We start from the raw sequence: 15,052 nt of genomic DNA, 5'->3' as shown, positions 1-15,052 counted from the left end.
ATTTCCTGGGGAAAAGACCATTTGCATACCACTGTTGTAATGTCATCTGCTCCTTATTCCTCTGGGGGTTCTCTCAGAAGCCTTTTGAATGGGTTTTAAAACAAGCAGACTTTGTTTTGTTGTTTTCTTAAGAAAATAGCAGAAGACAAAATAAAGTGTTTCTGAACTTCTGAACTCCGTTCTGCGCTTTTTGTTCGTTCCTTTGCAATAAAAGTGAGATTCTTCAAATGTTTTTCTTTACTGACTGCAGGGACTCCATTGCTGCTTAGAGCATGACTAACTGTGCAGAGGAGGCAGACCTGGAGGTGTTTTACTGCTGCGTGGTGTCTAATCATGTCTATATTTATATGAAGAATTGCATGTATTTACCATGGAGCATGGTGTTCCTGTTACTTCATATATCAGAGGAAATAATGTAGTCTGCCTTGGCGTGCCTTTTCTTCCAGTGTCTAATGAGGGCTCAGAGCGTCCCTGCTTTCTTAACCGTCGCTGTTTCTAGTGGAGAAACATCTCAGGATCTGCAGTGTGAGTCCTTCAGGGCACAGGGAGTTTCACTTGCAACCTGAAGAAATCATCCTCTGCTTTCTGCACCCAACCAACAGAAGGATGCCGTGAGCTGTCAGAAAACATCGGTGCCTGTCAGGGGCTGCACAGGGGAGACAGTGCCAGCATGTGTGTGACGCTTGGGCATCTGGAATAGGCTCTGGCTGGCTTCTAAGGCGTGATGGAAGGTGGAGGGGAAGATGGGATGTTCAAGATAGGCCTGTTTGGTCTTAGAAGATCTGCATTAGAAAGCTGCAGGGTTTAAAGTGTTGAAAGGCCTTGCGGTCACATTGGCTGGACATGGGAGAGGTACGACTTATGTATATGAAACAGTGACCGCTGTGTGTAGGTGTCCTTCAGTTCCTCGGAACAAGAATCTTTGCAACCTCTAGTCTGATCCCAGAGACATGTGGCTTGCAGAACGTTCCTCCCAAGTTATTTTGAATCCCTTCAGAAGAAAGATGTGGTGGTGGCTGTCTGCAGATGTGTCTTACTGCTCTCCTTCTGCCCTGCACACACCCCAGCGGTGCAGTCTTGGGAACAGCAGGCTGGTCAGTTAAGGGGGCTGCACAGATAACATCGAGACTAGAAACTACCTGCTGGAATGATTTAAAATAATGAACTACTTCAGAAGGGCATACAGCCCCGTGCTCTGTTGTCCCACTGGCGAGACAAGTTTGTTGGGGCTCTGTGTAACATGATTGTTCCCCAGAGCAGCCAGGGGGGTGGAGGAGTGGAGAAGGAAGATGTATCTGCTGGTCCCTGTATTGAAACGGCCTTGGGAAAATCATAACCCTGAGTACTCTTTCAGTTGAAGCCACAAATCTTTTTTCTGAATTTACTGCAGAAACCAATGCTGGCAACACTGTATAGTTTTGCTTTCACAGAGCAAAGAGGATTATTTCAATAACTGGATCTTTTCGACGTTGTAGGAGCTTTTTGTGTGCAAAGCTATGGCTCTATTAACTATGTGAAGTTAGAGGAATCACTTGGGCGCAGTTTAATAGTAAAATAACATTGTAGTTTGGTACAGATTTATAGAAATCCATGCAATGATGACATCTGGAGGAACTGTTTCTTACTTTTAACTGCTGAGAGATGGTGTTGGTGAAGTTGCAGGCATGAAAATCCCAGAATTCAGAAGATTTTCAGGGCAGGCTTTTCAGTCTTGATGTGCTAGAATTTGCCTCTGTCATAAACAAGCTTTTCTCCACAGTCTTGTCCACCTTGGGTCTGCCGAGCCATGGGATTTAGCTGCCCACACCATGGGGTCCCTCCAAACTGGGCCTTTCTGCTCTATCGCCACTTTTACAGGTTTAAGCGTCTCGGTGGAACACAAAGTAGGAGAACGCTATCTGGAAGAGAATAAGTGATATTCTACTAATTGGCACTGCCTCAGGTCTGATTCACTGCTTTGCTGACCTCATGGGCAAAATCTCTGTTCTGTACTGCAGTTGTTGGTGTAAGGGAGGGCTGAACTTGCATCCATAGCTGGGTCATAGTTGGACCTTCATGGATATAAGTATTATCAGCAGGCTGCTTTCACTGTGATGGCATCTGAAAAAGTCCCATAGGAAACAGTTGCTCCAGAAAAAAAGACCACCCTCAGGCTTCTCAAACCTGCTGCCTCAAAATGGTGTATTAGGATAGAGCCAGAACCGGGAGGAGAAAATCAAAGCATTAGCTGGGTGAGGGTAAACGATGTCTTCTCTTTCTCATTCAGTTGGCTTTCTGTGTTGAAACTTGTTCTTGACTTCCTGCGGGTTGTCTGGTAAAGAGATGGTTGCATAAGTTTAAGTTTGTCTTTCTCAGTTGCTTTTATACACGGACACCACCGGAAGGCCAGTTTGAAGCCAGAACGAAACCTGTAAATGTAAGAAAATAAATTAAATGGTGAAATGATCTTTTTGACTACACAGAGAAAGAACAAGTGCTGGATGACTTCATTCTACCTCTGAATGACCATGGAAACAAAAAGTTTCAACTGAAATCAAAGGAGCGAGGTGAAGAGCTAAATGTATAAAACCATAGAGAGAAGAGCAGTAGGAGTTTATGATCAGATTTCCTTATATTTTAAGTAAGTATGTAAAAATCAGTCAAAAAGCAGGTTGTTTAATGTGCTCGGTAGAGGGTGCTGACCATGCCAATAGCAGTATTCATGAGAAGCAGAGCATCTGAGGAAAATACATGTGTTTACCCACTGGAAACTTTTTCAAAAAACCATAAATAATTAAATGAGGAAGCTGTCTGCTTTCTGAGAGAGGAGGAGGATGTCTTTGGGTGTTTTATGTTAAATGCAGATTGGCTGAATGGGCTGCACGACTGCCTTCTTTTGCGAGCTTAGGGGCAGGATGCTGTTTGAAATGCTCGGAAGGAGCGAGCCTCCTAGCATCACTCTGGAGTTAGGCATTTTGCTGGTGGATTCCCAGTGAAACAGCATGGAGGTGCTGGAGGAGGTGTGCCGATAACTATTTCTTACCCTTACAGCTCACTGTACGTGCAGCTGGCGTGAAGAGAGATGTGGGTTAGGGAGGGTGGGACGTGCAGGCAGGAATTGGCGTGGAGACCCGCAGGGCGGCCAGAGCAGTCCCCAAAGCCCCCGTCCTGCCACACCAGCGTCCCGAGAGCAGCCCGTTCTCAGCACAGAGCAAGAGAGACATCTTTTGGCACGAAGGGGTTGTGCTCTCCTAGCTGCTTGCTCGTGGCAGTGTGCCTGCATGGGAGTCTTGGCAGGTCACCTGTGGGCCGCTCCTGCTCCCCACGGGGATGAGCCCTGCGCCTGTGGGGGGCTCAGGGCTGCGCCGGGGGGTGGTAGCACAGGAGGAGTGGGTGGTTAAGCCAGTCCGGCATTAGGGTCAGCAGATGCAATGCAAGGATTACAGGGTCCTCCCTCCTTCCTTGGAAATAAGGTAGTCTGCATGTGGAAACCGGTGCAGATGTGCCTGCGCTGGTCATACACCTGCTGCTTGACTTTATTCGGAGGCAGAAAATCTTAAGGGTTGAGTTAAAATCTCACCGCAAGTGGGGCTAATCTGACGTTATTAGTGGAGCATAAATTAACTTGTCTACACAGACTATGGACTGCAGTTGAAAATCAGTTGTTCTCACCTCCAGAGATTTATGCTTTTTCAGATTGAGATTTCTGTTTTCTCTGCGCACACACGGGCACGCTACCCACCTTTGGTTAAGACAGCAGTATATGATGGGGTTGTACATCGTTGAACTCATGGCAAGGAGAAAGATTGCGAGATAAACCTGCTGAATGTATTTCTGCTGGTAGATGTCTTCCTTGAAACTTCCCAGGATGAAGTATATGTGATAGGGCAGCCAGCAGACAGCAAAAATTATCACAACTACCACCATGGTCTTCACAAACTAGAAAAACAAAACCAGCGTGTTACTCCGGGGCCTGGTTTATCCTGTGATGTGCAGATTCACTGACACTGGGCTTTGCTCTCTAGGGACTGCTGGGAAGTGGCCCACTGCCTACTGACATGAGCCTTTCTTCCTTGGAGGCTGGCTGGTGTCTGTAGATCACCATTTTTTCATACTTGTTGGGTGATGCCCTTTACCCCTGGCCCAAAATATATTGTCAACCTTTCATGCCCAATCCCACAAGGTTTTGTATCAAATGCAAGCTCCATTTTGGAACTGGAGCCAGCAGGGCTAGTGCGCTGAGGGTAATTATTTTTACGTTTCACTTCTGACCTTTTTTTTGGCATTAAATTGGTGTTCGTAGCGGACTCTGTTAAGGTGGTTGCCTGGAACCCCACTGCTCCACAGAGTAATTCCTATAATGCTGTATGCGACAAACATCACCATTAAAGGCAGTAAATAAATCAACACGATCACTGCAATGTGATACCTGAAAAACAAGAACAGGCATATTTTCATAGTCAGTATGTCTCTTGAAGGGCTCTTTCAGAAATTGTCTGTATGTCTGGCTCCCATTAAGTTCAACCCCAAAGCATCAAGAAGCAGAAGTTTTGCCTACAAACATCATTACAGGGACTTCTGTAAACAGCAAAAGTTCATCTTGCTTGTGTTGTGATGATTAGTCCTCGGACTGGTTTTGCTGCCCTTTTGAGATGGAGTAATATAATTTATCTTTTATCAGAGGGTTACAGTCCATGGCCACCCGCCCTGAGCTTTGCTATCCCACTGCAGTCAGGAGAGAGAGACGTCTAAGACTTGTGGCCCTAAAAATATGACCCTTTAAATCACAGAAATGGAAAAGGAATAGTTCAAAAACTGCAGAGTAACTTGGTGAATACAATAGTGTCAACAGCTTAATTCAGCAGCAGTGAAAAAAGCCCGCATCAGGGACTTCAGAGTGTCGCTGGCTGCTAACAGGGCGCGCAGGCTTGGCAGGGAAGATGCTGCAGAGGGCGAGGGAGGAATATTGCCTCGCAGAAAGTGAGCGGCAGTCATTGCTGTAGTTGTGTTGCTGGCTGTTTTGATTCGTGAGTGCACGCACAATCATATATCGCAAGAGGCTACGTGGTTACTGCTCCAGCTGAAAGCACCGGAATCCCCTTCGGCTGTGTTTTAGCTCAGCCCTTTCTAGCTTTCTATGTTACCCCACAAGCTTCTGCTGGTTCCCGCATGTTGGGGTTTGATTATTTTAAGCAACCACCATTTATGGGGAGGAAACAACTTGCTCACTCAGTTAGCGCAGCTGTCAATTTAACGTAAACAGTGTGAAAACTAGGATTAGGCAGGAGGGCTCTGGCACACGCTGCTGGCAATGACCACAAAAGGCTGGGTGCAAGTGGTCTTTCTTAGCATGACGACGCTCTGGAGTTCCTTGCCGCGTGAGCGAGCGGGGTCAGCCGCTTTGCGGAGCGCTGTTGAAGTCGGTGTTGGGGCTCTCAGTGGTGTTTGCTACTTGGGGTGGCTGCGTATAGAAAGCTTATTGCTGCCTGTTCTCCACCCTTCCCAGGTCTCCTCAGAGCAGTACCTCTTTTGAAGGTCTAATACCATGTGTGGAGAGCAGCGGAAACGCAAAGCCCTTTTAGGTTCCCATCCCGGGAGAAGAGGAGGATGGGAGCCTAAGCTTGAGCGTGTGGCAAAAAGAAACTTTTAGTCTTGAAGTCTTGCTACTTTGCTGCAAAGGTAGCCTGTCAGCAGAAAAAAACCAAAATCATCTGTGGTAAAGGTTCTTTATTTTCCTTAAACTTCTACAAATTTAGTCCCTTCATATCCAAGATTTCTCAGGGACTGGCAGTCACAATAATGCATTTTTGGGGGGTTTTTTGGACTTGTTTCTATCAGAATTATAAACATTTTTCCTGCAGAAAAAGATTTTCCCTTGCTCTGAAGTCTAGAAATCTTGAAAGCTGGTTTTAATCGACTAAGAAGGATTTGGAGGACCCTCAGTCAACAGAGGAACCCACTTCTCGATTTCTTTAGTTTTTCTTTGAGTTTCTTAGTATTTCTTTTCCTCAATTTTTGGACTAGCACGTGAATGGCTGCACGTGGCTTTTTCTCCCGGGCCTGTATTGCAGGCATTTGTCCCAACAGGTCCATCACCCAAGATGGTTTCTGGGGCGCGCTGCTTCCAACTTCCTTTCTAGGATAGCACCGAAACCTGCAAACCTGAGGCTGTTCAGGGAGAGAGCGAGCTGGTGAATGAAGTGATTTATAGTGTGTGGGAGCTGCTGCTCTTCAGCGGGTGATTCCAGAAAGAACCTGCCCGTTATTTGATCTGTTCAGGACCAACCTTTCCAGCACACAGAGATTTTGTTGACATGCCGGGAAACTCTTGTTTCAATCCTTCCCAAAGAATGGATGTGGGAAAAATAAACCTCGCGCTTTTCATCTGAATGAAATAGTCATCAGTGACTTAGATATAAGTGATTATCTGCTACCCCTGCTTCTCAGTCAACCGAAGGCTGGCATACTGTGTTCCCCAGCATGCGCCATGGGGTACCAGCCAAGGAGGCCCGGCAGGAACGGCACCCAACATGATGTGAGCCTGATTTTACTCTTGCTCTTCTGTGACTCTGGAGACTGGGGACGACTGACTGCCAATGGCTGAATATGCTGCAGCTCAGACGAAGTTACATGAAGCTCCTGGAACTTGGCACATATTAGTGTGAAAACCGGTTAGTTTGGTAATAAGTAACTGCAACAGGCATCCAGCTGTCTGCCAGAGAACACTGAGAAAGGAAAAACGTCCCTGGTGCACGTAGCTGGGCAAAAGTGTTCACGGAGAAGAATGGATATGGGGAGTTTAGCACTTGGTTTTGGTTTGAAAAATTGTTTCCATTTCGTTCATCAATTTGTTCTTTTTCTGCAGTTCTTCCATCACTACTTCGTATAAATATGTTTTGCTTGATAAATTTCTCAAACTGTTCTGTGTATGATGTGCTTTGAATAATGATTAATCACAGCAGATCCCCTAAATACGGGGTATGGCTTGTTTCATCTGTCTGAACAATCTTGCTTTAAAGCAGGAGGAAATTGCTGTGAGGGTTAGGAGCTTTTGGCAGCGCAGATGTGTGCCGAGATATGTCAGTCAATAAAACCTTAGGATGTTTGAAACATGCTCCTCTCTTTTTTTTTTTCCCCCCACAAAGAACGCCATAATTTTTAGCTAATTATGTGGCTTCTCAGCATTAAAGATACCCAGTTTCTTCCTGCCTGATGGAGGGAGAAAATCCAAAATCTTTGGAACCAGGATTTATTGCTTGTTTAGAGACTTTTTATGCTGGTTTCTCTTAAATCCACCGAGCCCTGTATCTAGGGTTTCTAATTCCTATAGCCACTTTTCAAAGCAGGGGAGGGTAGCGCATCACTCTTCTCTACCCTGAGCCATGATCACCTGGCAGCTTTTTCCACAGTTGGCTTAAACTGAGCTTAGATGGGTGGCCCCAGACCTGTATTACCCTGCTGCCTGGTTCCCCCCTCCCTCTCTCCTAGCACTGCCCGTAGCCAACAGTTTGGAGATGAAATTGATTTCCTAGTTAACTTTTGCATTAATTGAAGAGTTTTCTCATTTCTCTTACGTGAGCTGGTGCTTGGAGCCAACATCATCAGGCCAGACAACGATGCATTTTGTTGTTCCGTTGTCCATCATGATCTTGGCGTAGAAGCACTGCGGGAAGGCAAGCCCAAATGCCACCAGCCAGATTATCCCTATGATGACCCCGGTGTTTCCAGCAGAGAGCCTGGGCTTGAAGGGATGAATTATTGCCATGTACCTGCAAGAAAAATAGGTAATGCTTTTACATTGTATCGGTGACCTATACAAAAATATAGGAAGTATAAAAACTCACTAGGACAGTATAGTGGGCTATATTTATAGAGACATTTTAGTAGGTTCCAGGCTATAAATAATTAGAAGGAGCTAAATCCTTTCTGAAGAGAATGACTGTAAGTCTTAGGGCAGAATATATTAAAGCCACGTGGATGGATGCTTCTGGTGTGAGGAGGAAGCAATCACCTATGCCTTCTGCATATGGTCTTCACAAGTATTACCATTCCTTTGATTTTTGCTTTTTTCCCCTCTTTTTTTTTTCAATTAATTTTTCAGATGCTTTTGATCTGTTTGGTCTGAAATTTTGTGCTGTGATCTGTTCCTGTTAGTTTGGAGTTATGCACCGTTTAATTCCATGCCCTTTCTCTTTCCTCTACCAAAAAAACACCTCCAAACACTCTGTTTCTCCCTAATTATGTCAGTCTCCTCTGACATCCCATATTATCACAACAGCAGATTGGAGTCTAGAGTATCCTTTACCCTGAGTTTTTCCCCACTGATATTTAGCTGTGGAAAGCTCATATGCCATCCACCTCTGCCTGTAAATGCTCGGGCACTCGTGCTTGCAGCGGAAGGGGAAGGCTGACCCTTTCGTCCCACACCTGCTCAGAGCCCTCATGGCACATCTGACTATTAGATTACTTGCAAGCCTGCGTGCTCGCTGGTTTTAAGTTCCCTGTGTAGAAATGCATGGTATCGTAATGAGTACATAATCAATTATGCATTTCTTGTCATGCTTTCTGTATTCTCTTTCATGGTTGTTACAAAGGCAAAATAGAGTGGAAAATGGCCATTGCCTTCTGGTTTTCATAGTGAAAATCTGACAAATTCTGTGCTGCCTCTTGGCCAGGCTGTTGGGAGGGAGCCCTGCCCGGCTGCTGCTGCAGGACAGAGGGCAGCTCCACGGACAGACAGCACAGTGAGTAAGCCAGCGCTGCATGGCAGAAGATCCTTATTTAGCTATAAAGTTTTCATGTCACATTGCTTTTCTTTAGCTCATTGTAAACAGTATTATACAACGCTCGAATCTGGTCAGGGAGGAATCAAGGAGATTCTGGAGAATATTTGTGGAATAATATTTGGAGAATAATTCTGGAGAATATTTGTCCACAGAAGTGCCCAATTTATGACCCGTGGCTTTTAGTAAATGGCGAGTCCTGGATATAAATGATGCCACCCTCCGCGCTGCCGAAGCAGCCTGGCACGGCAGCCTGTGCTGCAGATACTCAAGGTGTTACAGGGCTGCTGGGTGGAGGCTGCCCCACTCAGCCGGGGGTGCACCCCAAGGCAAGCCACGCTTCCAGGCAAGCTCCTGCAAGTTGGGAGATTTACCAAATCTGCTGCGATCGCCTGGCTGCTCTTGCTGTGTGGCAGGTCTGCCTTTGCCCCGATGCTGCTCGTGCTCCCTGTGCCCTCTCTCCGTGCCCCGCTCCCTCCCATCTCCCGGCACGCCGGGACCGCGCTCCCACCACCCTTCCTCTGGTCCTCGTACTGCGTAGGAGAAACAAGCTGAGCTTCAGATACCCTTGCACGCTTTCTGAAGGCGGCCTAGGAGGCTTTGCTAACTGGAGCGTGAAACTCGATCTGATATACTACATTTCTGCCTGGAGCGCTGCGGGAAATGTGCAGTGGGAACAGCTGCCCCGGTACACAGTGCGGCTTGAAACGGGGAACAGAGTAGTCCCAAACCCAACGGTGAGCAACACCACCAGGGCCTTTTCCGCATCAGACGGAGATGTTTTAGAGAACTGTCACTTCTTAGGCTCCTTCCTTACAATAAACCGCTTCAAATTACATTGTTTTATCAAAGTTAAACAAGGGAGCCCAAGCGGACACTTCTCATAACAATAATTGGAAGCCATGAGTTTCCAGGAGACAGTGTCGGGATCTATTTTAAGGCTAAGCAAAGAATAGCTAAATATGGTTTGCAGCAAGATGCCAAGTTCTCTTTCTGATCCGCGCCATGTGACTAAATAGATATTGGCTGTATAGGTACTTTCACCAAAAGTCCCCAAGGAACAAGAGGAGGGAGACGTGAGAACAGGCTGAAATGTTTTGGTTTTGGTGGTTTGTTTTTTTTTAAATAATATTCTTTGGCAGACCACATGTATAAAATAGGAGTTACAGTAGTTACAAACAACCCTTGATTTAAAGCCAGGAACAGCAAAATAGTATTTGAGTCTAAAACTGAGCTGCCATTGCTTCTAAATAGGGATTTGCTTTCATCTGGACAACTGCAGGCTGACAAACACATTGCTCATCCCCGTGCTCTTTAGCAATGCTTCCAGCGACTGCAGGGGCAACAGCCCTGTACTGTGGCAGCTGCCTGTCGACCCGGGCCATATCCCCAGCTCCGGTGTGGGTTTCAGTGGGCCTTACATGCACACAGGGCCAAGCCTCCTTTCTCCTGCTAGTTTATCTGGTTTGATTTGTCTGTCGATTGCTTCCTGAGGCTGGGTGTGCTGGGGTGAACAGAGCTGCTGGGAGTTACAAAAGTGACCCTGATGACTCACGGGGCAATGCTTTTCAGATGGCTCCAGAGGGATGCTGGCCCGGCTCCCAAGGGAGCTGGAAGGGCCCTCCGTGGATACACGCGCTTGATAAGGAACGGAGGAAACCTGAAGGAAACTGCAAAGTCAGCAAGAGGGCTTGATAAAGGACCGCCAGGTATTTCTGGATGCTGGGTCCGGCTGCCTGGGGAAAGTCCTCCTCTGTGGGTCATGGCAGGGATATAGGGTGGAAAAGATATAAAGATACCGATGTTCCCAGCACCAGGCAGAGAGTGGAAGAAACAGAGGGATGATGGGAAGGAGGGTAGAGAGCCTAGAAAGGAGCTTAACCTCCTCTACTTCTTTTACATGCCATTGCTCTTAAGAGAGGAAATTCCCATGGACTTTTGGCCGCTTTCTAGTAAAAAGAAAAGCAGTGTCATGCTACTTAACAATGAGCTGTAAACACATACAGGCTCCACAAATTTAAGCTTGAGTAAAAAGAGACTTGGCAGATGTAAGGGAGTATTATGAAAAGACCAAATTACCTCAGAAGTCAAATAAAATCACTGTAATTACTTTCCTCCCTCTTGGAATAAGTAATTCTTGTGAACTATTGGAGCAGACTGCCATTTCTGATCCAATTCCCATTATTTCTGGTGGTTTGCTGGACTCGCAGGCGGATTGTGGATGCGAATACTTTCAGCATCCGGCAGCATATTCGTATCACTCCAGCTCTGTCCAAATGTGAGGTCCTTCTCGTGGTTTAAAAAAAAAGAGTTTGCAGGATAACTGGGAAACCATTTACGATAAGTAGCATGGGAACAGTAAAATATCAGCCACTTCCACCTGTTACACGTTCGGGTGTGTTTCAGGCCAGGGGTAAGACAGAAGAGCCTTCCTTTCACTGCATAACTATCATCTAACCCCATAGTCTATTTCTCTGGCACTCCTCCCACTTTGCTGGTAAGGCACCTGACAGGGTAGGTGGAGGTCAACTGCACAAAGTATTACAATAACTTTTTATAACTTACAGTGCATTTTTTGGACCTTATCTTCTCCCTTCGCCTCTTACCTCTCTGCAGCCACGGCTGTCATGGAGTAAATGCTCACAAACATTGCCGTGATGGGGAACCAGTTCTGAAACCTGCAGAATTCCTTGCCAAAATACCAGACGTTGTGACTGGCATAAATAAAATTGAAGGTGGTATTGAAAGCAGACATCAGCAAATCCGAAAGGGCCAAATTAACGATAAAGTAATTGGTAGCAGTCCTCATCCTCCTGTGCGCTAGAATAATCCAGATGATGGTGACATTGCCAACGATGGATGTGATAACGACGAAGGAATAGGTGATAGCCCACAAAGCAATCTGCCATCCCGGCTGGGTAAACTGGGTGACAGCCGTCCAGTTGCCGCTGGCCTCGAGGGAGTCAGCCAGCGAAACGTTGCGAGCATTTACAATGGAAAATGTGCTCATGGTTTTTTCTTCGTCTAAGTGTAAAGTAAAATCTTCTGGCATCTGCTCATTTTCTTGCAGTAGACGCTGGTGTTATGAATTCCCATGCATATGACTAAGTGCTGTTAAAAAGACATCAGGATGAGATGTCTCATATCCTCTCGTCCTGTTTTCCAAGCAATGCAATACAGTTCCAGAAGATGAGCAATACCGAGGGCCTCCTCTTAGCCTGGCGTTTTAACCTATGCTTGAAGAGCAAAAACTAAAGACCAACTCTCCCCCTTGAGTTTCTTCTTCCTCTAAAAAAGAAATAAAAAGGAATTAAAAAAAAAAGGTGGAGGGGGTGGCAGGGAAGGAAGGTGTTTTCCAGGCCGGTGACAGGCAGTGTCTTCCTTTAGATTATTTTTAGGGCCAAGAAAATATAAATAGAAGTATCAAGCCAGAAAACACTTCAATCCAAGCAGAAATACTTCTTTTTCAGGGTAGTGGTCTTCCAAGGCACCAGGTGTCTGAATCCTCTGCAGCACGACTGAGGACATTTGGTTTTCTTTGCCTGTGTAACTGTTAAGTGCGAGGCAGGAGCAGTACTGGGATAAATTCTCTACAGGGTTTAAGGACTTTGAAAGGAGGTGGAGTCTCTTGCCGGCAAAAATGAAACAACCAAGCTGACATCAAATGAAACATGGCAAAGTGGTACTTGAAACTCCCCCCACCCTTCTGTTTTGAAATAATCTCTGAAATGATGCTCTATCGGGGTTTACAGGCTTAAATGCAAGGGCAGCTACTTTGCCAAGTTTACCATCCCCGGCTTCATGCAATCTCTCCATAGCAGGAAAGAAGCAAAATATTAGCACCGCAATTTTAGCAAGGTGGTTTTGCCCTCTGCAACTATTCGGAGGCTTATCTGCATTTTAAATACATTTTACTTAATGGTGGCTGCCCTATATAATACAACTCGACCCGCCACGTTTAGTAGATTTGGTATGATTTAATTTATTTAAATTACAGCAACACGTCCTGTTGGTGCTTCAAGGGTCGCCAGCAAATAATGCCAGGAGAGGCGTTTGTGAAGGTCGGACCTGAACTGGGACTTCTAATAAGGCTTCAGTGGCAAGCTGGCACCCGGGGGCTCTTCCAGAACTCCAGAAATCCTTCTCCAGCTGCTCTCTAGCATAGAAACATCCAGAGGAGCCTCAGTTCCCAGCCTCCGTGCTCCATGATGCTGAGGGGCTGAAGGAGGGGCATTCCCCCCCCCAAACTGCTGCATCCCTTTTTCCCGGATGTGCTGCAGAAAATTATCGTCCTCGTGCAAGCAAGAAGGAGTATCTGGTCCTCATAGGAAAGGGGAACCTCTGACTCCCGTCTCTGCTCAGGGCACAACGCTCTCGCTCACTCTCAGCTTTGCAGTAAGTGACATAAACATAAGCAACACATTGAGGCTGAGATTTCAAAGAATACTTGGCACTGGCTCATGCCTGCTCTGCTGGGAGCTAGAAGTGTTTCAGGTATTAAAACCTGTTTTCAGGATCAGGAGGCTCCTGACGAGTAACACACAGGAAAAACTCTCCCTGTGCATGCGGCAGTGGTCTTCCAGCCCCCGTGGTTGCTGGAGCTGCAGCTGTGCCAGGCTCCCCTGTAACAGAGCAGTATTTATTGGTTCAGGATCCTTTCCACCAGCTCAGCCTGGGATTTTCCCTTGCTTCATTTATTTCTAGAAGCAGCCTTCAGTTAACCCATCACATAACCACCGCAGATCATCTCTGAGATGGTATTATCCAAGTATTGTTTTGTAGAATTTAATACTTGTAGTGCCACATGTAATATCTCCTTCTCACATTGGACTTACCTGCAGGTAATCCCACTCACTGCCTTACCCAGAAACTGCAAAAATGCCCTTGAACATATCTCCTCATGTGCATTGCAAAGCTGTTCCGGGTTCTTCTAGAAAGCCTTCCACTGGCACCTCATTAAACAGCTTATGAATGAACCTTCCACTTTCTGTATGCCATCCAGGAGGGCTTTTCATGATTTGCAATATGAATTCAACAGCTCATAGTGTTCTTCAGATTTTTGTCCTTCGGCTTGCTCAAATCTCTTCAAATTCCAAGTAGAATATGAGCAAAACCCTCCATATATTTAGCCGACAGCAGAGCTAAGTGGTTTTTATTAGTCTTTGTAACAGAAAGCAAGAACATAAGCAAATGCTTAGAAGAGGGATTGTACTTTTTGATGTTTCAATGTGAACCCAAAACCTTTCTTGGCTGACTGAATTTGAAGATGGTTACGGTGCCCGTGTTTCCTAGGAAGCACCATTGCTGCCTTCTGAACCATCTGCCCCGGTCTCTTGATCTGTTACTCGGGTGATAATCGGAGAGCAGCCACCCTTTGGTCAACATTTCATCATACAAGTCAGCAGGGACTTGCTTTTGTTTGTACGCACCCACACCTTTTATTCGTTTGCTGGTTGTGCATTGCCAAGGTTATCGTCCTGGAGCCCAGCCAGCGACATAGCACGTGCTATTGGCCTTTTGACTTACCAACTGGAGCAATTTTTTCCAAAGGTAGGCTCCAAATTCCTCAGGAAAGCCACACATGCCTGGAACTAGAGGCAAAACCCACCTTTTCAATGATTTTGGAGTTATACCAGGCAAAGGGTCTATCTGAGAGCAGGGGTTTTGGGTTTTGCTGGTTTTGCTGGTTTTTTTTTAATTACAGGCAGGATTGTTTGAGGCCCAACGTTGCCGTGCTGAGTCACTGATCCCAGGTCTGAGCAAAGGGTGAGAGATGCAAACAAAAGATGTGGGTCTGAAAGTGTGAATAAAGGTGCATTTTGTCTTTTGGAAAATAATCCAAGGTAATATGGGCTACTGCTTTAATCATATTGCATGTTGAACTTGGCTCTGGGAGGAAGGACCTTTGTCCAGGGAACAGCTTTGAGAGCAGGAGATGAGGACCACGAGCATCCATCCACCTTGGGTGGGGAAAAGTGCAGCTGGACTGCAGCTTTACCAGGCTTGGGCTGGAAGAAAGTAGCAGAAATGCTTCTGGTAGCTCTGAAAAGCTTAGGGCCTTTCTGACACTCCCCGGTACAGGGCTAGCTGCGGGTTCACCTCCTTTTTCTGCAGATCTGCAGGTCAAACCCTCTGCAGATTATGGCTTTTGAAGACCATTCACAGGATCTACCATGCCCTGTACACACTTGTAACAACCCTGGTAGCCCTGAAGGTGAGGGAGGAAATGAGGCAGTTACTGATCCTTAACGTGAACAAAACTGCCACTAGTTGAGCCATCAAATGGCCTT

General features: G+C 46.2%; 1 protein-coding gene across 1 annotated transcript; it reads right to left on the bottom strand.

Annotated features, from left to right (window-relative positions):
* Window positions 1-1,410: 1,410 nt before the first annotated feature.
* TACR2 (tachykinin receptor 2) lies at window positions 1,411-11,772 on the bottom strand. The gene is made up of 5 exons (XM_009501547.2): window positions 11,369-11,772; window positions 7,554-7,748; window positions 4,252-4,408; window positions 3,722-3,918; window positions 1,411-2,408 (listed from the first exon to the last, which is right to left on the bottom strand). The coding sequence occupies exons 1-5, from the start codon at window positions 11,770-11,772 to the stop codon at window positions 2,216-2,218; spliced, it is 1,146 nt and encodes a 381-aa protein (XP_009499842.2). The 3' UTR covers window positions 1,411-2,215.
* Window positions 11,773-15,052: the final 3,280 nt, after the last annotated feature.

This window comes from Phalacrocorax carbo, chromosome 13 (assembly GCF_963921805.1).
Source record: "Phalacrocorax carbo chromosome 13, bPhaCar2.1, whole genome shotgun sequence".
NCBI classification, from domain to species: domain Eukaryota; kingdom Metazoa; phylum Chordata; class Aves; order Suliformes; family Phalacrocoracidae; genus Phalacrocorax; species Phalacrocorax carbo.
This window is presented reverse-complemented; position numbering and strand designations above follow the sequence as displayed.

Coding starts and splice junctions, on each gene's coding strand:
- TACR2 (XM_009501547.2), bottom strand. CDS start 11,772: ATGAGCACATTTTCCATTGTAAATGCTCGCAACGTTTCGCTGGCTGAC. Junction 3,919..4,251: donor AATTTAATGCCAAAAAAAAG/GTCAGAAGTGAA, acceptor TTGTTTTTCTAG/TTTGTGAAGACCATGGTGGT. Junction 2,409..3,721: donor TACTGCTGTCTTAACCAAAG/GTGGGTAGCGTG, acceptor TTACATTTACAG/GTTTCGTTCTGGCTTCAAAC.